Source organism: Taurulus bubalis (genome assembly GCF_910589615.1).
Source record: "Taurulus bubalis genome assembly, chromosome: 6".
Taxonomy (NCBI): domain Eukaryota; kingdom Metazoa; phylum Chordata; class Actinopteri; order Perciformes; family Cottidae; genus Taurulus; species Taurulus bubalis.
In genome coordinates, this window is record NC_136594.1 from 18,011,281 (window position 1) to 18,035,649 (window position 24,369).

The window sequence follows — 24,369 nt, forward strand, 5'->3', positions numbered from 1 at the left end:
ATGACAATCAAATTGCAGCAAATCTCATCTACTTACACGCATTTACACAAACAACTGCTACGACAGGAATTCTCAAATATAAATATTTATTGTGATGAATCTCTTTACAATCTACCGTCATGATTAATGTTTAATAGAACATTGTGTTAACAATAATGTAAACAATTATTTAAGATGCTACAATGAGCGCAGTAACAAGTGCATCGGTTACATTTAGCAACATCTGATTTTGTTGTTGTTGACGTGTGTATTTAAATATCAGTAATCTACTATTAGGATCAAATTTACAGTGCAACTATAATAAAGTTTCCTGGGTGAGAGGTCAGCATTGTGTAAGTTACAATAAAAACCTACATTCACTTGCTATGATATCAGTAGTCTTGACATGAGCTCCTATTCATGTCCTACCGATGAACTTTAAGTTGTTTTACAGATTGTCACAAGAAAGAAAATCACAAAACAAACAGACTCTATATTTTAAAATATGCCTAAACTACTTATCAACGCTGCAACTATTAGTGTGCCAGAGGAACAGTACTTCCTAATGATAACATTGTGCACAATGTTCGTTAAATAATCTGTTTAAAACTGAGCAGGTTTGACACCAGTATATTTTGCTACAGTCACCTTGAAGTGACTCGGCTTTAGGCACACAATGTTTTCATGAAACGTTTTTTTCTGACAGTAAGCAAGTGTGTGTAACAAATGATACAGTAAACAAGAGATTCCAAACAATCCATGCCACCTCATTGTTGTTCAATAAACATGACAGAAATTGTACATTCACCATTGTACAAACTTGAAATAATGCATATATTATCAGTATTGGTGCATGATGACTCTGTTCAGGTGGATGCTGATACAGAGGGTTGTTTATTAGATGATGGAACAAAGATTGCCGCCTCAGCTCCTTCCTATCGTCTTCAAGAGAAGCTACAGAGGAAAACAGGATTAAAACAACTGGTTTAAGTGCCTCCCGTAACCATAAAACAACCTTGAAGATGATACAAAATGTACTACAGTCAATAAATGCATGTTGAATATTGTGGATAACAACTAAAGATGGGTTGAATGATGAAAAGGAGGCCGATGGACAGCTTAAAATCAGCTTCTTTTTAAACAGGTTTAAAACTACTACTGCCACACAGTTACAGAGTTTTTATTAATATTGTATAATTATTGGTCAGATGAAATTTAAAAAAAAGAGACTGTAAAATATCATGAACCTTCATGTTTGCTTCTTTGTTTTGTGAACGTGTGTACCTTGGTTAGGTTATACTCCCCATCTACCAGCTGCTCAATGATATTGAAGTGGTCGGTGTTCGCCACATCCTCCATGGTCACGTTGAGTCCTGACGACTCTAAAGTCTTTAAAGCCAGAAGAAATTATATATAATTTACACACAATTATAAAAAACATCCTGACTTCATATATCTTAGTAAAACACGATTACAAATCACAGGATAAGCGGTTAAGTAAAAGGAATGGACAGGTATGCTAATCAAAATAGTGTTCATGCTCAGCAGCACTGACTTTGTAGTATTCTTCCGACTGCTTGCGAAACTCGGCCGAGTCGTTCTCAGCGACGGCCACGATGATTTGGCAGCTGGAGGAGGAGAGTTTGAGCTGAGGGACCAGTTTGCTGGGGCTGTTCCTCACCGCCACCTCCCTGCAAACAGGAGACAACCGGGAGAGAGGAGTCAAATACGGAGTGGTACGACCCACAGACACACAACAAGCTTTACATGTACAGTTCTGCTCCACAAAGACAATCACACTCACACACACAATGCTCTCTATATCAGTTAATTTACATCCTCGCCTCAAAATGTAGGATCCTGAAAAGATTATAAATGGCATCACTGTTTTTGTAAGAAATTACATTACATTTAATTTAGCTGACGATTTTTTATCCAAAGTGACTTACAATAAGTGCGTTCAACTATGCTATAAGTAAGTGTCATTTAAGTGCTACTAAGGTGTTACTTTTTTTATTCAATGTATAGTCTATCCAATAAGATTTTTGGGAATCTCTGACGAACAAATGTGTACATCTTGTGACTCCCTTAAAAGAGTTCTCGCGTAGATTTAGCACTGCATTCCAGGAATGTTGTCACCCACAATGCAACCCAACCTGTATAATGCAGCAATTCCATTGGAAACACTGAACAGATCACTACTGTGTGTGTGTGCGTGTGTTTGTGATCACACTACAGGTAAAGTTACATGCCCTGCAGTAAGAAACGTACTCTGTCATCTTCAAAGGCTCGTTGACGTAGGTGGACAAGATGGGCAGGAGGTCATATATGCCACTAACAAGGAAAGCACCTGTGACAGAAGAACAACAAAGACAAAACTAGATCAACTATACAGTCGTTGCATCTCAAACTTGCATTTCTTGTCCCGTTTTACCGGATGTGCCTTACCTTTGATCTCAGGAGTGATGGCATACTGCGACCAGTCAGTGGAGAGGATCATTGCAGCCAGGTGAGCCCCAGCAGAGTGGCCACACAGGTACAGACCACTAAGGGAGAGATCAGCATTTAAAACCGATAAACCGAGATGACCGTGATGATGGCATTTTATCTATTCTAGGTGAGAGAAGAGAGGGGTTAGAGGGAACATTTAAAAATGTGTTTTAATGCAATGCATTAAGATGAATTAATAGCATGGGTACCTGATGTGAGAATACTGCTGGACCACGGACACAACACTCCTGCGTACTTGAGATACCATCAGGTCCATGCTGCCTGAAAGGGGCACAGGCAGAGTGCTGACATTCCCAGCTCATCTTTATAAAACAATCTTCTTTTTTTCACCCAGGAAGAGAAACAATCCTATCAGAAATGAAGAGACTCTACCTTTGGGGGCGGTGTCATAGTCGACAGCAACCACCACTACACCTTTGTCAACGAGTGGAACAGCCATGAATCCTGACTCCTCCTTGCTATACGAGCACAAAGCATCAATCAGACAAACCTGAACAAGAAATATACATCTGCAATGCAGAAGAGAGCACAACACTGTACCTGAGGAACTGCCAGTAGCCTCCATGTAGGTATATGACGAGGGGGACATCTGAAACAGAGGGAATCAGGAATGTTAATCCTCACCATTATCTAAGCTTCTGCTATTTGAAGCACACCAATGGGGAAGAGAGAGTTGGCGTCATGGGAGTCTCACATGTCCGTACCCAAAGAGTTGGTGCTGGGTATGTAGACATCCAGTTTCTCTCCATCTCCTTCCCCGTATGGCACGTTGAGCAACGTTTGAGCCAGACCACGGGCTCGCTCCGTACCTACACACACACAAACACACACACACACACACACACACACACACACACACACACACACACACACAGTACAACGTGACGCATATACAGTGAGTGTAATTGTGGACAATGCTGCCAATTATTGTGAGCAATATTGGATTTTTGCATCAATTTGATGAATTACAAATTTTGTGTCTCATTCACTGGTTTAGACACAAGCAGACATCCCCATACTTTGTATCATGGGAGGCCAGTGGGTTAAGGCACTGACCGTGAACGCTAAAAACCCAGATTCAACTGCAGTTGGGGACCTTTGTTGCATGGTCCCTGCTGTTGTCTCTCTAATTAAGGCATCAAATGGAAATTGTATGTACCATTCATGAATCAAGTTTCCCATTTGGAGACACATATTTATATAGGATTTGTTCCAAATTCCCATTTAGGTAATTTATGTGGAAAATGTAGCCTAGTTGGAGCATGTTTTCTATCTTTGTTTACACTCTGAAGTTCTTTTAAAATTCATAACACAACTCATCCAGAATACTGTTGACCATTTTAGACCTACATGGTAAAACAACAAAACAAACAAACGTCTGAAATACATTAAAGCAGTTCGCGTTTTCCAAGTCAAAATATCTTAAAAACACGCCGACTATCTAAACGCGCTACACATTTTCGACAGGGACATACAATTTGGCAAAGCATCTGTGTTGCTTACTGCTGGCCGACCGATGCCACTCAACCGGATTTCTGTGCATTGTTGCAAATTAGCATCGTAGCTTCAAAACAGACCGACCTTCCTTTAAAGCCTTCACGTGAGCCTTGATCACGTCGTCTGCCGACATCCTGTGTGACCACCAGCTGGGCGAATACTGCCTCTCCAGCTCCTGTGACACGGAGAGACTGCTGTCAGCTGCCATGAAAGCCGAGACCCCGCTGATAAACACTGTGCACACGGTGAACAGCGCCCTCCCCTGGTTATTGGTAGTATTTACTCTGCTTTGCTGAGAACGTCAATTTTTGAATGCAACTTCATTCATCGGTTGTAAAAACCGGAACTATAGAATATTGTTATTTCAAAACGTCAAATTATAGGCTGAACTCACAGTTAGAGGAATACAAATTACAATATTCCTGTCAACCCGACAATGTCAGAATGCGAGCACAGAGAAAATAGGAAACACTTAAAGTCAAACTCTTACATCTTTCTTCATTTTAGTCCAGTGCATCATTTTTTTTATCTCTGATTCTTTCCTTCGCTGAAAGTCTGCTGTCAGAGGAATCCGATCCGCATGTGCGCAAATGAAAGACTTCCGGACTTTAGACTAATAACCTTAAGTACACGCGTCTGTCTGTGCTGCTGAACAACCTCTACACACAGCTGCCTGAGTAAAAGGCATGGCGTGCTGATAGAAAACTGTTCGTCCTGCTAGAATTACAGGCTTTGCTTGTCAATTTCACTGTATATACTTTATATACACTGTATATATTTTGCATTTTCTTTATTATTTAATTTGTATTGTACATATTGAGTATTTTCCACACTTCATATTTGTATGTTTACTCTGTAACTTTGCTTGCTGCTGCTACAAACACATTTCCCCCTGGATACAGTCTATCTATCTATCTATCTATCTATCTATCTATCTATCTATCTATCTATCTATCTATCTATCTATCTATCTATCTTATTTAACTATAAAACATTATGCTTGGCATATTCTTCATTGATACCTCAGTAAATAGCCAATCAAAAAGAAATCCTGAAGGTGAATTTGAAAGCTTATCACTGTTTGTTTCTACAAGTAACATACAATCCCACATTCTAACCTTTTTGTCTTTTTAACATGTCAGGAAGCACCCCCTCTCAAAAAAAAGAAAAAGAAATGTAAAAAAGGCTCGTCCCACCGACATGATGTTCTGTGCTCTGATTGGTCAACGCACTCTGACGTTGCTCTGACCAATCAGAGCACATTGCTCTTCGCCGTCACATCTCTGGGGGAGCTGTTTGGTTCAAAGATGCACGTGACTACGTTCATTGGTTGAATCTTTGATAAAACAGCCCAGAACCGCGGGCGCGCTTTATTCAACGTTTTGATTGAGGACAACTTCTCCTGAGGGTTTACATTAGTTATATATTTCTTATTTATTTAACAGTTTTTAATTATTTTGTATAGCGTCTTTAAGGTGAAATGGACTGTGTGGATTTTCCAAGAGTTCTGCCAAATTCCCCGAGAAAAGCACGGGGACAAATTCAGGTTGGTGTCTTGATTGATCTGAACGCTAACAGCGATATTGTCTTAAACATATCGTATCCGTAACAAACTAAGATGAGCATGACACTACTGGATAACTTTAGGTGTCCTTTTTCTCAAAGAATACCCTGTCATTGACTTTCATTAAGTTCAACTGCTTCCTCAGTCTTGACTAACTCTCCGCTATTGTCTGCAGGTCATCTTTGGACCGATGTTTTCAGGCAAAAGGTGAGTTATTGATTCACTAACATAAAAAACAGCACGTCTCCTTGCACTTGAAGCTAGCTGTTGTTGCTCGTATCGGCTGTTGAAACTTACATTATGGGTAAAAGCAATATTCCGTCCAGACTTCAACATCCCGCCAAATCTCCTCCTTTGTTTACCCAGCTCCTCCCTACAGTATACTGTATAACCCATGTCATATGCTAAAGCGTACAGTTGCTATACAGTAACGTTATGCTTTGTCAACACATTTTACCACCATTTTTTACTGATGTTGCACATTATGCTAAACACTATGACATAGTATTCATTACCTCATGAGGTGATGTATGTAGCAAGTTGTATGGAATTGGTGTTAAAGAGGCTCTGTCATATAGCTGATAATTGTATTTCCATGAACAAAATGGATGGGTTTTCACTGATATTAACCAAATACATTTTCTATATTTTTTCTATACTTGCAGCACTGAACTGATGCGAAGAGTGCGCCGGTTCCAGATAGCCCAGTATAACTGCCTGGTGATCAAATATGCCAAAGACAAGCGTTATTCTGACATCGGCATGGCCACACATGACAAGTACGTCCCCTGGTTTCCTTTACTGTTGTGTTCAGCTCAGTTGCTCACATTTGCAGAAATATGTGTGTGGATGTGGTAATGAAGTCAGTAGAAAAGGAAGAATGTAGAGTTTTGTAACCTTGTTCAATAGTTTGGTATTCATTTGTACACACTTGCTTAACATTATATTTGATTGTACATATCAAGGGCTGCTGGTGTGGTGACTAGCACTGTTTCCTCATAGCAAACGGGGCCGGGTTTGATGTGTAGTTTGCATGTTCAGTTTGCATGTGTCAGTGTTGGTTCCCTCCGGGTTCTCCAGCTTCTTTACACAGTCCAAAGACATGCAGCTCAGGTTAATTGGAGACTCTAAATTGCCCACAGATGTGAATCTGAGCATGAATGGTTGTCTGTCTCTATATGTGCCCTGCGATGGTCTGGCAACCTGCCCAATGTCAGCCTGAACAGGAAGTTAATAAATGGATGCACATATCGCGCTACAAAGACGGAAATAGAGATGACTAAAGAAAAATGTTATGCTGAGGTGGATTTGCTGACAGGGTATCTACAAGTACAACAATAAACCTCTCGTCTAAAAGAGTAAACTTTCTTTTTATTTGAACAAAAATCAGGTATTCCACAAGAGGATACACTTGTCTTGAACAACATGACATAATTTAACCCAATATGCATTTGATATTGATATTCAAGTTTCCCCTCTATCTTGTCCATCGTTTAGAAGCACAATGGAAGCTGTACCAGCAAGTTGCCTGGAAGAAATGCGGCCTCTGGCATTACAAGCCTGTGTCATTGGAGTTGATGAAGGGCAGTTTGTAAGTCTACATATACTGTATATTTTTTCCTCTTCACCGCCGTAGAGACCAGGATGTCTTACTCGGGACAAATCCCCCACTAACTATTGTTATTGTAGTTTCCAGACACAGTGGCGTTTTGTGAAGAAATGGCCAATTTGGGGAAGACTATCATTGTAGCTGCTTTGGATGGAACCTTCCAGAGAAAAGTGAGTATTTGTGTTTTGTCTCAAAGTGTCATTGTGATACTGGTAAACACTCACAGTTCATAATGACAGGCGGGCATTGTGTGTATGCTACAAAGGCTGATAGAGCACCTCTGTGCGTGTGGACGCAAAAACAAGTCCAAGACAAGAAACTTTTTCAGAAAGAATCGTGAACAATGTGCACGAGCAGCACTATAACAGAGAGGTCATCATGCTCATTATTCCTCACTATAGTGCGTCTGCTCTGTCCTCGTAATGTGATTATACCTCCTACCATTCAGTGGTACTTTATGCGTTTCTGCTGTCCTGTGCATTCTTCTAGCCATTTGGAAACATCCTGAACCTCATCCCTCTAGCGGAGAGCGTTGTGAAGCTCCATGCCGTCTGCATGCAGTGTTACAAAGAAGCCGCCTACACCAAGAGGATAGGAGCCGAGAAGGAGGTGAGGAGGCAATCCTAAGGAAACTCTTAATAAGTTCACCATAAAGTGCTTCAGAACACTTTTCTGGGTTGGACAAATAACATCTAATCTCTCTGTATGCCTCAATTATATTCTAGCAAGATAGTTTTACCGAATACTCTATAATTTTTTTAAATTCTCCATGTTTTACTGAGATAATTCTGAATATTATTGTGATGTTGTGTATGTCAGCCATCTTTAATTATAGTGGGTAATGTAACCCAAAGACCTCTTTTCTTTCGTCAAATTATTGTAAACCTGCCAACTATTGTTTCTCTGTGCTCCAGGTGGAAGTGATTGGTGGAGCTGACAAGTATCAGGCGGTGTGTCGAAAGTGTTATGGCGGTCTGGTGGTGGACAAAGAGAATAGCGCTCCTTTCAGGAACGAAACTCCTCAACATGTTGTCTCAGGAAAACTCCTCGACTCCGCGATTCCTAGGAAGCTTTTCTCTTCTCTCCAGCTCTGAACACAAAAATAAGACTTGTTGCCGAAGCTCTTTGGAGAGTATAAATCCAGAGATGAAATCATTTTCTTTTTTCTTTTTTGTTTGCGTGTAGTACGTGTGCAAGTGGTGCACGCGCATTGGTGGGAAAATGGATTATTATATCTGACATTAACTTTTGCTTCCTGGTATTTTAGGAACCTTAACGTTACTGCTAACAAATTTGATTTGTTCAGCCCAATTCATTTCCTTTTAGCCTTTTTTTGTGTGTGTGTGTGTGTGTATATATGTATTTTTATAATGAGGTGAATTTTAATTTAATGTATGTTTTTGACAATCTATTTGATAATAACCCTAAAAATGAGTGACCCAACTAATAACTCACTGTCATAGGTTTCACTACACTGTGGTTGTTTGGGTTCCTCCCAACATCTTTAACAGTAGAAATATTTTGTCAAATGTAAGATGTTAAATATTTTTATATGTATTTTCTGCTTTCATTTATAAAAGGAAATATCCTTTGTGGAAAGTTTAGCTCAGGTTTTGTCATGTTTGGGAGAAGTTTTTAGTGAAATTAAATTGAAATTGTACATTATATTGTAACAGTTAGGGGTTGATCCTTTCCCCATTTTGAAACTTGCAGTATGTTTTATACTCCAGCACACTTAACTGTGATATGTAACTGAATGCCCTCGCATGCAACAGAGGACCAAAATAACCTGTTTAAATCCTGGCAGGCTCTGAGGTTGTGCAGCGAGGTGGCAGGTTGGAATGGAAAAAGTATATCATCCCGACAATATAAAACCTGTGTTATTGCAGTGCACCGATGCAACAATAACCTTAATATAGCTGAACATCCTGTGATCTCATTCTGACATGACATAAAATACATGCAAAGGGGTACATGGCAACTTGACTGTCAGAAAAAATATCAAGCTAACCAAAGTGACCCTTATTTTTGTTAAGAAACAATTTTAGGCATCAAACTATCCAGCCTTGCTTATAAAACATTGACTTTACAAAATATCAAATAACGTAAATTCGCCAAAATGTCAGATTTAACCGATCTGAAACTCAGCCTTTGCCATAAAGAAAAACAAGGGCAGCTGTGATGCACAGCTTAACTTTAATATTTAATCAAGGTGCATTTAACTCACTTTAGATGATACATTTCTTCTTGAGGTACAAATAAATCAACAGAAGTGTTTTTCATATAGTTGACTTCAGTAAGTTGTGCATGTGTTTTCTATTAATCAATGTATTTCCACTTGTACAAATGTCTTCAATGTGGTACCACAATAGCATTATGTTTAATATATATATAACCACATTCATTTACTTTATTTGAGCATCGCTTTAGCCGAGCTCCAGCAGCCAGACTGTAAGGCGCAAAGTAAATCAGTAGTATAATGAAAGGTGTACACTGTTGCAGGCTGAGGTGTTAATCTGTCATTGGTAAAGACACACCTGCTGCAGTCTGCCTTCAACAGTTCAGATTAAGAAGCCTGTAAACAGGAGATAAAAATCAATGTTCAGAAAACTAAAAGTCACAAAGACCTTGGAAGTGTGTGGCCGCTCTGTTCGCAGTCTTTAGAGGGACCCTTGCTTCTGGTAGTTAATAAGTTACTCTTCAGTTAGAGGACATGCTCGGTTGATAAACCTGTTCAATAAGTGCAGTTATCTACATTCTCCTCCCTCCATCTATCTGAATGTTAGCAACAAATTTAAAAGGGAAACACCAACTATGAATGTCCAATAATGGCACACGTAACCCACTGTTACCAACACAAATGTGTTGTATCTGCAATAATCAGAGTTCAAGAAATGGAGGATTTTTATGTCATCATCATCAACAGCACATTAAGAGACTTAAAGACATAGCTAGTTGAGATGAGAAAACCAGGAGCAACATTACTGTCGCACAAAGATTGGAAAACTTTGTCTTTAAGGGTGAGATCATGATTTTATGGCTACGAAACTTGACTCCACAATCTGTAGAGAACCCACATTTTACACAAACAAAATCCCAGGAGGACATTTGGCTTTCCAGTAGTCTTTTCTCACTGTATTTTAATACATCATGAACTGTTGAAAGGTCCTCAAGACAAACGCACTGAATGGGAAACATCCACCAAACCAAGTAAGCAAAGAAAATTAGGCACATCGAACCATTAAAATGGCAGCTTTGTAAGGTGAAATATGTACAAATGTGGATTCTCAGGTTCCACCAGTGAGTAAAGAGGAACACATTCTTTACGGCACATTAAATGTGACCTTTGACCTCCTGGGTATATACCTCTCCCCTTTAGGATCAGCCTACTTGAGGTAAAAAGTTGCGTCTTTGCACACAAGTCGAAGGTCGGATTCTTTACAGTCAGCCTGACGTCTTGATATCCGACCGTCGACCCTTTGATGTAAACAGCAGTGTCCCTTGTCTCTAACTTGCAGTTGCACTGCTCAGGCTCGCAAATTGCACAACACTTGGAAAAGTGTGTTGAATCAAATGTAAAACCACATCAATATGACAGAGCTCCGGGTCTGTGCAGTGCAACTACAATCAGTGGACCAACAGATGATCTGGTCCATGTGAGCTCCCTTTGTCTCAGTAGCTGGGCGGCTGGTAGTCAGCGTCTCCTTGCGACTGGGGGTTTGCCGCGGAGGGGGGCTGCTGGTGCATGACGGGCGCATTGCTGGGGTAGGCGTTGTAAGTGGTAGGGGTGTAGGTGGTGGGGTTGTAGGAGGTGGGGGCGTAGGTCGGAGGGAAAGGGGTGTGATGATCTGGAGGCGCGTCGGTGAAGGTTGGGATGGTTGAGTCATTAACACCGCGGCGGAAACGAATCAACGCAAAGTAGGTCAGGATTCCCTGTATAATGAAATCAAAATGTCAAGATTATTACAGTTACTTTGAAGACTTCACCCTGTTTTATTTTACAATATTCATGAGGATTTTTTTGTGATTGATGTAGTTTTCTCAACTTCAAACTGGTTTCATTTCGTATCAATGTCAAAATAAACCGGAGGCGTCGTAGTGGAGACAATCCACCACGATGACATGTAGTCGGTCCATGCTTTACATTATTGCAACATGTGTGATGTGTGCTATCAAGGTTTTATGTAGGGTCTGAATGATGGTGGGAAGCTCCAGCACACGAAGCCAGCTAAAGAACACCCTTATGATCACATGTCCAGAAGACAAACAATAAGCAAATGTTTGCCATTTGCTCTCAGCTATTATTGTAACTTAAGGTTAATAGAAGTGTTGCACAAGATGACATATCCCAGCAGGTTCCCACCAGTAATTGAACACTGGTTGAATGCACCATTCTGGAGGACATTTACAATCAATATATGACTTCATGTGTTGACTAATGACGTCTCTTAAGCAGGTTTAAAGTCTCTTGCAAGTGTTTGTACCATACAAGCACAAACTGAAGCCAGTGGTGGCTTTAAAGGAATATTTTTACGTTTTAGGAAATATGCTTTTAAACTTTTTTGCAAAGAATTAGATGAGAATTTTTTTTAATTATTATAATTAAAAAGAAGACAACAGCAGTCCTGCTCACCCATGTGGCGATAGAAAAGAACGAGAAGGCCACCGTGGCTCGCGCAGCGTCCTGTGGGATACCGTTGACATCATGAGTTTGAGCCCACTGACTGGCCAACAGGCAGAAACAAGCGAACCAAAGGAAGCACCACGCCCCTACAGAACACAGAGGGACACAGATACACAAACACACAGATATGATTTCTTGTTTTTCCCCACTGCATGAAAATATATAAAAAGTGTGAAAACACGGATTTGAAAACATACTAAAAACAACATAAAATGAAAACAAAGGGCTCATCTGTTGCCATCTGCTCAAATGAACACAAGCTGTTTTTCAAACTACCACTTCTTTGTTTCCTTGAAGAATGGCTGACTGTGAACTGTGGCATGTACAGCTGATGTCGCTACCGATGAATAATACATGTTATGTTACGTCAGGAAAAGAGGCAGCCGTCTGTCGCATATTACGCCAATTCACAGAGGCCTTCTGTATCAATACAACATTGATATATTGTCACCTAATTAAGTTGTGGTGAAACATGTCAGCAAACTTTAGCTTATGTTAAATGATACGGAGCAACGTTAGCATTCATTTGGAGGCGGTTGTGTAAAATATTTTCTCTTTTATTTCTGATTTTGGTCCCCATCAACCCCAGAAGGAAATATCTGAATCTTTAGCTGGTAAATGTGTATGCTCACCAGCTAACTGTGTCATTGTGATCTTTGTTGCTTAGCAAGTAGTGGACAGTGGGATTTTAGGTTGAAGCTGGAAACGAGGTTGATGAGAGCAGTGAGAGTGAAGCAAAACAGTGAAGTTGTGGGCCGTAATACCAAAACAATGAGCTGAAAGAAGCTAAAACACTACTTAAAAACCCATTATTTTAATGTGGGTTAATCACTACGAGTGACACATTTCACGTTACACAGTCATTTGATTCACTGTTAATATTAAAATATGAACTAGTGCAGCTTAAAAGCTCTTTCAAAACAAAAAGATATACCTTTAACACTCCTGCTCACCTGAGAATACCAGGTCTGCAAGGACAGCGTACTTCCTTTCCTGTGCATTGCTCATAAAAGGCAAGTAAGCGTCCACCACCAGGAAGGCAACACATGCCAGGAAGGCAATCACCCCGATGCCAATAGAGTAATGACATGCCGAGTCATTCTTGTTGAAGATGCACTTCACCTCGGCACTGTGGGAAGAGTTGATGTAGCCCTCTGTTGCGATGGAAGCAAACACCACCAGGGCAAATATCTACATTGAATCAGAGAAAAGAAGAAGGTGGCCTTCAATGAGTTGCAAAGGCACAAGAAGAAAGGGGGTTGTTGAAGGAACATTGCGCTGACTTTTCCAGTTCATCCATTAACTTCACATTGCATACTTTACCGTCCTGCTGGTCACTTTTGTTTTGAACCTTTCAGGCATCCTTTGGTTTCACTTCATGGAAGCACAATATGAAAATCTCCGAGCAGAGAACTGAAGCCTTGCTCGAAAAAATAGGTAATCCCCTTTATAATTGCTAAAATTCAGTTTGAAAGGAGGGACCATTTGGAAAATTCTTCCTTGGTGGTGCATTTGTAGAAACTCCGACATCCGGTATTTCGGTCTGCTTTCAAAAAGCACTTAAGTCAGGAACTCTTCTGTCACAAAATCATCCACAGAAAAAGAATACAAAAGGAGTGTGGCCTTCATACAAAGAATATGTGATTTTGTAAAATGTTCTTTTATAGAGCTTACTGTTGAACAGCCGGCTTTTGATTCATGAAGAGTTTCTTACACGCGTCAATAAAAGAGAGTACTCCAGATACTTAATTTATCACGTGGCACCATCTGCATGGTGCAGGTGGAGTACTGAAAGATAACTTTACAGAAGACATTTGTAGAGTAGAGGTTTGTTGCTGTCTCCTCTGGTTACCCACCTAACCATGTGACCCACTTCTGAGTGCAGCTGCCGGCCATGTGACTCCAGAGACGCCACAAACTCCAATAACAACACTCATAATGAGACTGGGAAGAGGATAGAGAGGGACTGTTTAAGTTAACTGGTGGGAAGCAGGACGAGGTGAGAGGGGAATAGGCCACAATCCTGCTGATGGTGTAAAACGAAAAGTACCAAAAACTATCAGAAGACATTAGGGAAGTGAATGTAAGAGGGAGTTCCAAAACACAAGACAAAAGTGAGACAGAGGGATCATTAGTGGAGCAGACGGATGCTTCTGTGCATTGAACAGATGGACAGTGTTTGTAAGCCGAGTGACAGATGTCATAAACATGTAAAAAACAACAACATCCCATATTTTCATACAGTATGGTCTTTTGGGGCTTGTTTGTTTTGCTTTGTCAGATGTCATTAAGCAGCACAAATAACACGGACAGCCTCCTTGAATAAAAGCCACCAGAAGTGAAATATAAATATACGGTTTCATATTTAACAGTCTATCAGAACAGCAGGGTCAGCGGCGGGTTAGTGATGTGATTCAACACCTTAAATGAGCACGAGCCATTGTATGCCATGTTCCAGGAGCAGGTGTGGTGCATTATGGGACCTGAAGGCAGTGTTACTGACCGAACAATCCTCTCTTGTGTCATAGGTGCAGGCTTGTTGAAGTACGATTAGAATCACCAGAGATACATGGTGATGTAGGCAGAGTGGATTTGATGAGTAGAGCACAGCTGCCTGCCTGTACGTCTGTGTGTGTTGAGGGGGAGCGAGGGCCAACGGGGGAGCGGTATCACCTTACCTGCCCATCAGCCCCTGTTTACCAGTGACACACATAATCTCACATACATTTTCCCAAACACATAAACACCCGGCAGTTGTGGCAGCCAAGGGCACATTCTGTACTCCGTCCTCATCTTCCATGCTGGATAACATGCTACAGTATCCTTGTGAAGCGGTGTGTCTTCTCACCTCCAGTCACCCTGCATGTGCATTAGCTAGAGGCCTGACAAATAGCTCACGCTCCATGAACCAAGTAAATGGAAATCAACCTATAGTCTCTGTAATCCAGGAAATGCGTTTAAAGGGAGAAGACAGCAGTCACGTCCAATAAAACTCACTCTAAATGAGGATCCAAACGTTTCACCAGGGAGGTGTTCAAGGACTACAGTTCAAATCAAATCCTTCAATCTGTGTGCTCACGAACACGCAGGGCCGGAGAACAACACATTGTATTGCACAACCTGTCTGGTTACAAGTCATTTTGGACTTTTTGTTTTAACCACAAAAACAAATCTTTGCCACACGATTTGCCTAGCAACAGGTGATCAACAGACTATCACAACTTCCCAAAACTCTCCTTGGGACATAAAACCGCCTCTGTATGCAAATAAGCTTCATCAGTGCAACCCCTTTATGTTAACAACTACTATATGAATGTAATGCACCCATTAAAATACATAACGTCTTGTGGTAGTCTGTCGTTAGAAGTTACATGTAATATTCCTCTCTGATGAGCACAGCTCCAGTTTTACAGACTGCAGAGATCTCTAAAATATGAAAATGATCAAACATCCTCGTATATTTAGTTGGTGTGTTGCTTCTAGCTCAGCGTCTGACGGTTTTCTGTCTTTTGTTCTCTGACCACAGCAGTGTTGACCTGTGCTGTCGCCGAGCTGCTGTCATACACCAGCTGCGTGCAACATGACGCCGCAGAGACGCTGCACATAGCAGCCTGTTGTTCCTCCGTCTCAAATAAAAATGGAGCCAGTTTACGCGCTGCAGGCCAAGCGCACCTGCTCACAGGCCATATGACGTCTGTGTCTTTTTAACCTTTGGATCGCGCTGATATTCTCCTATACGCCCACAGCACCCCACTCACCCAACTGAGTATCCGCACGATGGTTTGCGGTTGTCGGATAAACTTGTAGAAGTCGAAGCCTCCTCCTGCGAGCGAAGCCCCGTACGCACTTGCACCGCCCTTCTCCTCCATGTCTCTCTCCCGTTCAGCAGGTTCTCCGGAGCTCACCGTGTGGGGTTTCCACGGATCTGACAGGACAGCCCGCTAAACTAAACTAAACTATACCGATGTCACCTCCTGTCGTGCTGCCTCCCCAGATGAAGACCAGTGACACCCAGAGGAGCTGTGCGCGTCAGAGGGGCGGAGTTGAGCGGCTATATGGTGCATCCCAAGTCTCTAAATTGCATCCCCGTTTCCCTCACTTGCGTCTTTTCATTGCGTCTTAGTCCCTCCCACCAGGGATGCATAGAGAGACGCAAGGAAACCAAGCAGGGAGAGAAGGCGCGAGGAAATATGCTTTAATATACATGAGACGTCCTTTCCTCTGAAGCATCACATGAAGCGACGTCAGTTTCTGATGACTGCGGTCGACTGACAGCTGATCACAGCTGATCACATCTGATCAGCTTTCAGTCGCTTTAACAGCTGACAGTTTTGTCTGGAGAGTTTTTAGTGAACATTCCAATAAAAATGCAATATTGATAACAATTATCGTATGTTTTCAGTTGATTTAATGGTGTTAAACTACCATTTATATTAATAAAGACACAGTTATCATGAGTGTCAGAGGGGAGATGTTTTCTATGTCGTCTGTTACCGTTTAATAAACTGCATTGAGTATTTTTATACTGTGATGTGTCCTGCTTATATGCGCAGGATTCTACCGGCGGAATGCGTCTTATTTATTTATTTATTATTTATGTCGGTATGTTTTGAAATTCTGATTGTGACATCATTATAAAATAACCCACAATATAAATATAGTTTCTCTTCATTACGTGTTGTAAACAAGTGTTTCCTCTCTCCAGCTTTCCCTGACTTTAATGACATACATAATACAAGTTATTAAGGGAAACAACAGTTAAAATCTTTGAAGACAGTTGTTTGTGGTCCTTTTATTATTCAGACCTACAATGAACATATTTTAACCAGATGGTGACTAAGAAAACAGATATAATATATAACTTGAGTTTAATCTGTGATCATCTTCACTCTGGTATGAAACTCGCTCAGCTGCAGCGTCCAATCACATAACAGATGAACAGCAAGGGGGCGTGTCCAGCGTTAAAACACTTCCTGGAAGCCTGCTCTCAGGGCTCCTCGGTCATGGCTCCTCCGATTTCCCTCCTCGCTCCTCGATCCTCGCTCCTCCGAGCAGAATAAGAGCTTTGGGACGGCCGTCAAGATGGCGGCGCAGAACCACTTCCGGTTCAATCGAAGATCGAGGAGCGAGGAAACGACAATTTAGAGACTTGGGATGTACCCATAGAGTCAGGAACCACGATCACGAGTGACTCTTATCATTATTGTTTTACCATCACAAATAATTTAAAGATAGACTTATTCATCATAATAAAAAGACGTGACAGCACAGATCATCAAAAGAAGATGTTTAATCAACCGCAACAGCCTGTTAACTTAATAAACGCTGTTAATAAACAGTTTGAACCCTCAGGGTCCCTCAACTGGTTCTTTCATCCTGCAACGTATTCTTCTCTTTCTCAATTTTGGGCCATTCATCTACAGAGGTCTCAGATGCCTGAGGAGAGAAAAAGAGTTTGACTTCTGGCGTATTTTAATAACTGGTTTACTGGTTGATTTATCTTATGATGAATTAATGTAGTTTCTAACCAGATGAAATGCATCCCCTCTGGTTGTTTCCACTAAATCCGCATTTTCATCATACTCTGACGAATCCTGTGAGGAAAGAGAGAAAGAGAGAGAGAGAGAGAGAGAGAGAGAGAGAGAGAGAGAGAGAGAGAGAGAGAGAGAGAGAGAGAGAGAGCTCTGTGTCACGGTTCAGTATTCATCCTTATGGACATTAAATAGTGTGCAATAGTGAAAGTGGCTCATGTGAGAGTGGATGAATGAGGGAAGTGGAGACACAGAAATATTGACTAACCAGCTCGCCCTCATATGCAGCTACATTCATCTCCAAGCTCAACCTGAAAGGAGAAAGAGAAAGTTGTCACATAATATGTTTAATAAAGTTACAGCTGAAAACATTGTTACAATGCCATAAAATGAATGTAATATAGGCCCAGTGTTGTTTATATGAATGTGAATGGGAGTGTACATTCCACAGTTCACAGTTCACCCACTCAAATTAAACATGATGATTTGTTTAAGACTGATTCAGAGACACATCATATTCTTCTGGCAATAAATATTCTTCTGGCAATAAAAACTCATAACAAATCCAAAAAGCAGGAGGAATTAAGTATTTATACAGGCATGTCACAAGATAATTGATCATTAACATTAAAGACCGTATTGAACCGGATTCTAAATGATCTGTTGCTGTTTTGGACCTTTGCATGAAAGCTGCTGCGGTGGTTTTATGTCACACAACATGGAGCACTTTTTTACATGGCTTCTGTCATTGTTTCTTTTTATTTGCAGGTGGTGGATGAACTGTCAACATCATATTCTTCCTCAGTAAAAGAAAAAAGGAAAACTAAGCGAGGACAGCTCTCTTCATAAGAGAAAGTAATTGTGAAAAGTGACCATCAGTTTTTAAGGTGTCAGAATTAAAAAGAGAAATAACTCACAGAGACTTTCCTTCATTCTGCCTTTGCCCTGCAACAAGAGTAACAAAACATAATTCTAGTAGCAATGAGGAGGTAGCTACAGCGAATAAAAACAGGACTCTGGAACTCACTGAACATTGCTCCAACCAAACAACAAATAGAGACTAGGACGACCAGGAAGATGAAACATCCCAAGACAACTGCCACCACCAAGACGGGGAGACGATTAAGCACTGGAGGAGCAGTAAGAAGAAGAGGAGATGAAACCAGCTCTCTCCTGTCTCAAGGAGGTTTTACCGAACTCAATCAGTGGATCAACTATACCTTCTTCATCCAAATACAGCCCACTGCTGCTTATGGAGCTGGTGTTGTCAAAGCTGTCTGACACTTCACAGTGGTACGTTCCAGCGCTGCTCCTCCCTACAGACAGCAGGAGCATGGACTGACCTGGAGGCTGGTTGACCACGTAGTAGAAGCTTCCTCTGTCATGTAGGAGGGTTTTGTTGAGGAACCACTGGTATAGAGGAAGAGATCCCTTTGCTGCCTTGCAGTATAACCTCAGGCCGCTCACAGCGTAGTTTTCTCCAACGTCATAGTCGTAATGCATTATCACAGGCCCACCAACCGGGACTGTTGGAGACGTTATGGAACGGAGAGAGACATTATGGACAAACATGAAAAGAAAGCAGTGTTATGTCAGCAATTTTAAACAATTCACATACCAACTTCCAGGGGAATCCATTGACTGAATTCGATCTGGTCTCCATTGTTTGCCTGGCACCGGAGCCGTCCCAAGTACTGGTCCAAGACCAGTGGAACTTTAAATGTCGCTATTCTCTCTTCAATCGTTATATTTGTGACCAACTCCGTCCTGTTGTACAATGAAAAGGTGACAGGCGGAGTCCCTTTTGTTGACTGACACGTGACCTCGGCAGAATAGTTGTGGGAATATTCCTTTAACACGGTGAAGGAGATGTCAGGGGTTGACACAACGTCTGAGGGAGTAAGATGGAGGAGAATGTAATGTTGTTCAATGAAACATTTCATATCTATAAACTTTGAACCTGAGAGGTTATTTATGGGAGCTGACCTTTGACTGTGATCATAACTTCAGAGCTGGAGGTGAAGATGTTTGTTTTGTTGAAGTGGTTGGTGGCGACACACATATATGATCCGCTGTCTTTAGAAGTAGTTCTGAGGATGACACAGATCATCCCGTCACTAACTTATTACTCCTTCAGTTAGAAACAGCATGCCCACGTTCACATCTGCCTCCGACTAATTCCAAGTAGGAAATATTGTACATTCTGACACCGATATTTGAACAAAAGTATACAGACAACGGTGAGCACCATTAGCTCCAGCTCCAAACAAAACACAAATTACTCCTTTTATATTTCTCACACTCCTCAGGTTATTCCTACTTTGCTGCTACTACAAGTATACTTCTACTACTACGACTATACTTCTACGACTCTGTGACTATTATTTACACATTGTATGCCCTATCATGTATGCAGTATTCCCAGCCAGATAGAATCACAATGACAACTACCTAGCAACACCCCACCAACCATCTATATATCGGGCCCCAGTTGTATGTTTGTGCCAGTACGTCAGCTGGCACAACACCATAGCCACCACAGTGAAATCTCAATGAGATTCCACTTACCTGTATATCAAGAGATCGCTATCTGTAACATAGTGGAGAGGTGACTGAGAAGAAACAAGCTGCCGATTCAGCAGCCACTTGTAGGAGACATGATTTCCAGCGATGACGTCACAGTGGAGCTCCAATGTCTTCCCCTCAAAAAAATCCATTGGACCGGATCGAACGTCAATCTCTGCACCCTTCACTGGCTCTGCAGGACAGATACAGCAACAGACTGAGATTCTGGACAGGAGGGAAGTAAAAAGCCTTTAGGTGTCCGGAAATCATCTGTGTGGTAATGTGGCTCAATGGATGCCAATGTTGTTGTTGTTGTTGTTGTTGTTGTTGTTGTTGTTGTTGAAGTTCACCACTTTGGACCTGTCTGAATATCTCAACAACTATTGTAAAGACTGTCAGACATTCATGTTCACCAGAGGATGAATCCCACTGACTTTATTTATTACTTGACTGTCCCAAAACCATATTACAGGGACATCATTGTACCGCTTTTGGTTTCAGTTATGGAAACATGATGGTTTTCTTGAGTTAACCAAACAGTTGGGGGAAACAATGGAAAGGAAATGGGAGGTAACGTATCAGAGAATTTATTGACGTTCAATTTCCACAACGCTAATATTTCGTGAACCCTTTGTTTAGTTCTTTTCTTTATTTAACCAGGTAAAAGTCTCATTGGGAGTAAACATCTGTTTTGTCAAGAGAAATTTGGCAGTAAAAGTAGCATAAATAAGTATAAATGTAAATGTAACATAGACAGTATGCCCAAGCTAAGGCAAATTACAGTTTTCTCATTTTGTTGAATTTTTACAGGCACAAACGCCCCTAATGCTCGATGTTACAGGGACCCCCACATATGACATATAACACATCCCTGGTAATAAAGAGACTCACCAACAACTTTCAGGTAGTGTGTGTAGCTGACGGTGGACTCTATGTTCGAGTTGTTTTGAGCCTTGGCCACACACTCCAGGCCGCCCTCAAGGTATAGTGTGATCACCACGGGCATTATTGCAACTTCCCCGTTCAGGGAGGTGTATTCGGCTAACAACTTTTCACGGTTATCCTCCCTAGAAAAGGTTGATAATTAAGGTGGTTTTCTATCATTACTTAATGCATTTCAATGCAGTGGTTAGATTTAATGTGAGTAAATACTCACTTGAATAACTGCAGCAGGATTGTTTCATTCTCTGGGTAGATTTTCAGTTCACACTTAAAATCTACAACACTTTGCATCAAAGCTTCCGAAGGGCTAATAACTTCTGGACGCCCCAGAATGGACTGGCCTGTCAAAAATAAATTATAATAAAACTGCACAAACACTCATCAGAAAGAATCAGGAGCTACACAATTGACTAAATATGTACTAACACATTAAAACAATATAACTGACTTACTGCTCCCCCTGCTACAGAAGCACAGCCCTGTAGAGAGGAAGAAGAAATCAAAAAGTGTAATATTGTGAAATACTAAGTGTACTGCAGTGCAGTTTGTGTTGAGTAGCTTACCCAGTATGACCACAAATAGGGAAGCCAACATTCTTGAAGAACAGTCTTTATTTCAACTGTAAAGCTCAAATATGATTATGTTATGCCGTGTTATGCAGGAGTTTTGACAGTTTTGAATTGACAGTTAGGACACTGCTGGGGAAAAATGTGCACACACACACACTGACGCACACACACACACACACGCACACACATACACACACAAACACACACACACACACACACACCCACAAACACACACACACACACACTCACTTAGAAACGTGCAAATGGGTGATAGTGAAACACTAACCCCGCCCTGCAGTGCCTCCCTCCTAACATCATGAGTTCAAGTCATTTACTCAGAAGTGTCGTGTAAGTATCAAAACAACCTAAATCGGAGGATTTGTCAGTACGTGAAGGTGTAATCAAGCACAATTTAATTCATTGGTTTAATTGAAGAAAAAGAACAACAACAACATCAGTTGGCATTTTAATTTTACTTTTCAAACACATGATATTGTAGTTTTGCTTTGAATATAATCTCTCACTCTTTTAAATTGAATGCCCCTTCAGTTTCTTATAAGCAACTTGGCAGCTGAGGAAAAATCTTTGTTGCCCTACTTGCAGAACAACAAAATATGGCTGCAGATTTTGATAAATTTGCAAGAAGAGGCGATCGAAATGGCAAAAGGTGCAGGTTCCTCCTATGTCATACTGTGATCTAGGTCAGAGAAAGCAGAGAGAACAGTCACAACGTCTTCTTGTTCATTCATGCATCAAATTGGTTCTCATATTATTAAAAACAAAACAATCACTTTGTTACAGCATACATAGATGGTCAATAAAGTTACTGTAACTGAAAACGGATGAGAGTTAATGGGATTTTTTGGGGGAAAATGTAAACCTTAACTGAAAAGCATGAGTATGATGAAAGTGTACCAATTAAATATTGTGTACATTTTTACTATAGTTAGTCCCAAATTACTTGGTCTTTCCCAGCAACGTTACAGCTACATATCAGTTCCTTTCAATACATTATAGCAGACTAAGGGACCTGTAAAGTAAAGCATTATTGGACAGTACGTCGTATGTCACAAATCATATGATTCTAAATCGGTGTGTCTAGAGCTGTTGTGCACGCCTGTATACCTGATTCAGAACATCAAAGGTCTGTAGATGAGGTAACGTCCAGTGCAGATGGAGGAAGTGCATCAGAACTGGGATAAGAAGGCACAAACATTGGTGAATAGGCTGATTTGAGATACAGAGCAATTAACTTTCTGAGGTCTATAAAGACAAAGCTTACTGTGTTGTAGCAACGGGGGCATGAGCTGTAAAATAAATGAGAGGGGAGTCGTAAGAGCAATTAGTATAGATTAATTTACACATTTCTAGTGGATTGATTTCTCTGTCGCACATAAATAGACGCACACACACACACACACACACACACACACACACACACACACACACACCTTGTTTGTGGTCAAACATCTTGTACACACAGCTTACACCCACTGCCAACATCAGAAAAAGGAAGCAGCAGAACGCTATGGTGAGGACCTCTATGGTGTTCAGGAAAACCTCTGTGGAAGAAAAGGGACAAGGCAACTGAAGTATTACGTATTGTAGAGGCAGCATGTACAGCTTTTAAATGTACAATATGTGCTTTTTGGCGGTTCAGGGGAGGATGTTGCTGGAGGCATGGAGTTATGGATCCTGTCTGATCGAGAGTAAAAATGTGATGTGGGACACTAAAGAGCACAAACACCCCACACAAAGAGGACGTTCATACATGTGACATGTTAAGGTGCATCTGTATTCAAAATAAGTCGCACAAGAAAATTCATAACACTGTCAGTACCATCTACATGGTAAATATGAAGCTGCTGGTTAGCGTAGCTTAGCATGAAGACTGGAAACGGGGAAACAGCTAGACTAGCTCTGTCCAAAGATAACAAGCTCCAGCTACTGGCCCCTTTAAGGCACACCATTTATCGTTTATATCCTCTTAGTTTATTCTGTACAAAATTGAAGTGTAAAAACAATTTCATGACCAGGAACCTTCCTGGAGATCCCGCTGGTTGCCTGCAACCTCACAATAACAATTCAACTCCAGTACGTCACTGCACCCGGCTATGACACAGGCCGCCATCACCCCGTAAAAGAGCATGTTGTTTCTATACAAACATGTCAGTTAGTGAGCGTTAGAAGTGTTCGGTAGGCATATTTGGTGACCTTTGGACAGAACCAGGGTGTTTGCCCCTGTTTCCAGTCTTAATGCTAAGCTACGCTAACCGACAGCTGACTGTAGCTTATTGACTGTACAGACATCTTGATGTTTTCACCTGAGACTCGAACCAGCACGGCTGCACTCTCCACCCAGGGCCCGGAGTCATTGTAGCTGTCCCTGGCCTTGCAGCAGTAATACCCAGACTCCTCTGGGCCAAGCTCGGCCAGAACGAGGGTTCGTCTACTGTCAGTTAGGGCACCGTGATGCAGGATGGGGGGAATATGGGAGTCCTCATGTGTCTCAGAGAGAATGCCAGAGTTGTTAAAGAGCCAAGAGATGTAAGGGAAAGTGCCTCTGCTGACTTGGCAGCTCAGCTTGGCAGCAGCCAGTTTGGAGTCAGCACTGTAGAGATATTCAACTTCCACTTTCACATCACCGCCGACTGGCACTGGAGGAACGAGGGGGGCAACAGAAAGATGAATCTAGAGTGAGAAGTCAGGGGAGCAATCACAAAAAGTCACATTTCCTACACATGTCTGTGTGGTCCTTACACATTTCCAGAGTCACAGGCTCACTCATCAACTCCTGCACCTCAGTCTTCACCCGACATCGGGCAACGGCCATGTCCTGCCCGGGTATCATGGCGACAGGAAACCAGGCAACAAGGGATTGAGCAGCTGTGACAGATCCCACTTCCTTGTCATCGACT

The 24,369-nt window shown here is 41.4% G+C and overlaps 5 protein-coding genes across 6 annotated transcripts; 1 reads left to right on the forward strand and 4 right to left on the reverse strand.

The window, feature by feature from the left end:
* Window positions 1-97: 97 nt before the first annotated feature.
* On the reverse strand, window positions 98-4,159 carry afmid (arylformamidase). The gene is made up of 10 exons (XM_079219641.1): window positions 4,072-4,159; window positions 3,195-3,299; window positions 3,031-3,079; window positions 2,863-2,948; window positions 2,679-2,751; window positions 2,428-2,525; window positions 2,251-2,329; window positions 1,535-1,670; window positions 1,264-1,368; window positions 98-933 (listed from the first exon to the last, which is right to left on the reverse strand). The coding sequence occupies exons 1-10, from the start codon at window positions 4,118-4,120 to the stop codon at window positions 904-906; spliced, it is 810 nt and encodes a 269-aa protein (XP_079075767.1). The 5' UTR covers window positions 4,121-4,159; the 3' UTR covers window positions 98-903.
* A 1,302-nt stretch (window positions 4,160-5,461) lies between these two features.
* tk1 (thymidine kinase 1, soluble) lies at window positions 5,462-8,852 on the forward strand. Its single transcript, XM_079219640.1, has 7 exons — window positions 5,462-5,533; window positions 5,727-5,758; window positions 6,217-6,330; window positions 7,049-7,142; window positions 7,241-7,330; window positions 7,650-7,769; window positions 8,075-8,852. The coding sequence occupies exons 1-7, from the start codon at window positions 5,468-5,470 to the stop codon at window positions 8,252-8,254; spliced, it is 696 nt and encodes a 231-aa protein (XP_079075766.1). The 5' UTR covers window positions 5,462-5,467; the 3' UTR covers window positions 8,255-8,852.
* A 1,199-nt stretch (window positions 8,853-10,051) lies between these two features.
* syngr2b (synaptogyrin 2b) lies at window positions 10,052-15,790 on the reverse strand. Its single transcript, XM_079219639.1, has 4 exons — window positions 15,603-15,790; window positions 12,798-13,035; window positions 11,794-11,930; window positions 10,052-11,093 (listed from the first exon to the last, which is right to left on the reverse strand). The coding sequence occupies exons 1-4, from the start codon at window positions 15,711-15,713 to the stop codon at window positions 10,833-10,835; spliced, it is 747 nt and encodes a 248-aa protein (XP_079075765.1). The 5' UTR covers window positions 15,714-15,790; the 3' UTR covers window positions 10,052-10,832.
* Window positions 15,791-17,162: 1,372 nt separating this feature from the next.
* Window positions 17,163-19,485, reverse strand: LOC306737453 (platelet endothelial cell adhesion molecule; the record flags this gene model as incomplete). Its single annotated transcript, XM_079219187.1, has 8 exons — window positions 17,163-17,280; window positions 17,373-17,438; window positions 17,644-17,686; window positions 18,293-18,320; window positions 18,403-18,504; window positions 18,596-18,901; window positions 18,994-19,266; window positions 19,362-19,485. 8 exons carry the CDS (start codon window positions 19,483-19,485, stop codon window positions 17,203-17,205), a joined length of 1,020 nt encoding a protein of 339 aa, XP_079075313.1. The 3' UTR covers window positions 17,163-17,202.
* A 2,436-nt stretch (window positions 19,486-21,921) lies between these two features.
* LOC306737802 (uncharacterized protein) lies at window positions 21,922-24,351 on the reverse strand. 2 transcript variants are annotated; one of them, XM_079219595.1, is made up of 6 exons: window positions 24,212-24,351; window positions 23,776-24,108; window positions 22,946-23,013; window positions 22,734-22,758; window positions 22,577-22,644; window positions 21,922-22,148 (listed from the first exon to the last, which is right to left on the reverse strand). In XM_079219595.1, exons 1-6 carry the CDS (start codon window positions 24,300-24,302, stop codon window positions 22,137-22,139), a joined length of 597 nt encoding a protein of 198 aa, XP_079075721.1. In that variant the 5' UTR covers window positions 24,303-24,351; the 3' UTR covers window positions 21,922-22,136. The 2 variants fall into 2 exon arrangements, with proteins under 2 accessions (XP_079075721.1, XP_079075720.1); XM_079219594.1 differs by having other exon boundaries at window positions 22,903-23,013.
* Window positions 24,352-24,369: the final 18 nt, after the last annotated feature.

Coding starts and splice junctions, on each gene's coding strand:
- afmid (XM_079219641.1), bottom strand. CDS start 4,120: ATGTCGGCAGACGACGTGATCAAGGCTCACGTGAAGGCTTTAAAGGAA. Junction 2,949..3,030: donor GGCTACTGGCAGTTCCTCAG/GTACAGTGTTGT, acceptor GTGCTCGTATAG/CAAGGAGGAGTCAGGATTCA. Junction 2,752..2,862: donor CTATGACACCGCCCCCAAAG/GTAGAGTCTCTT, acceptor TGCCCCTTTCAG/GCAGCATGGACCTGATGGTA.
- tk1 (XM_079219640.1), top strand. CDS start 5,468: ATGGACTGTGTGGATTTTCCAAGAGTTCTGCCAAATTCCCCGAGAAAA. Junction 5,534..5,726: donor AAGCACGGGGACAAATTCAG/GTTGGTGTCTTG, acceptor TATTGTCTGCAG/GTCATCTTTGGACCGATGTT. Junction 5,759..6,216: donor CCGATGTTTTCAGGCAAAAG/GTGAGTTATTGA, acceptor CTATACTTGCAG/CACTGAACTGATGCGAAGAG.
- syngr2b (XM_079219639.1), bottom strand. CDS start 15,713: ATGGAGGAGAAGGGCGGTGCAAGTGCGTACGGGGCTTCGCTCGCAGGA. Junction 13,036..15,602: donor TCGTGCGGATACTCAGTTGG/GTGAGTGGGGTG, acceptor GATTCAATGTAG/ATATTTGCCCTGGTGGTGTT. Junction 11,931..12,797: donor TGCAGACCTGGTATTCTCAG/GTGAGCAGGAGT, acceptor TGTGTTCTGTAG/GGGCGTGGTGCTTCCTTTGG.
- LOC306737802 (XM_079219594.1), bottom strand. CDS start 24,302: ATGATACCCGGGCAGGACATGGCCGTTGCCCGATGTCGGGTGAAGACT. Junction 23,014..23,775: donor CGTGCTGGTTCGAGTCTCAG/GTGAAAACATCA, acceptor TTTCTTCCACAG/AGGTTTTCCTGAACACCATA. Junction 22,645..22,733: donor GCCCCCGTTGCTACAACACA/GTAAGCTTTGTC, acceptor TTCTTATCCCAG/TTCTGATGCACTTCCTCCAT.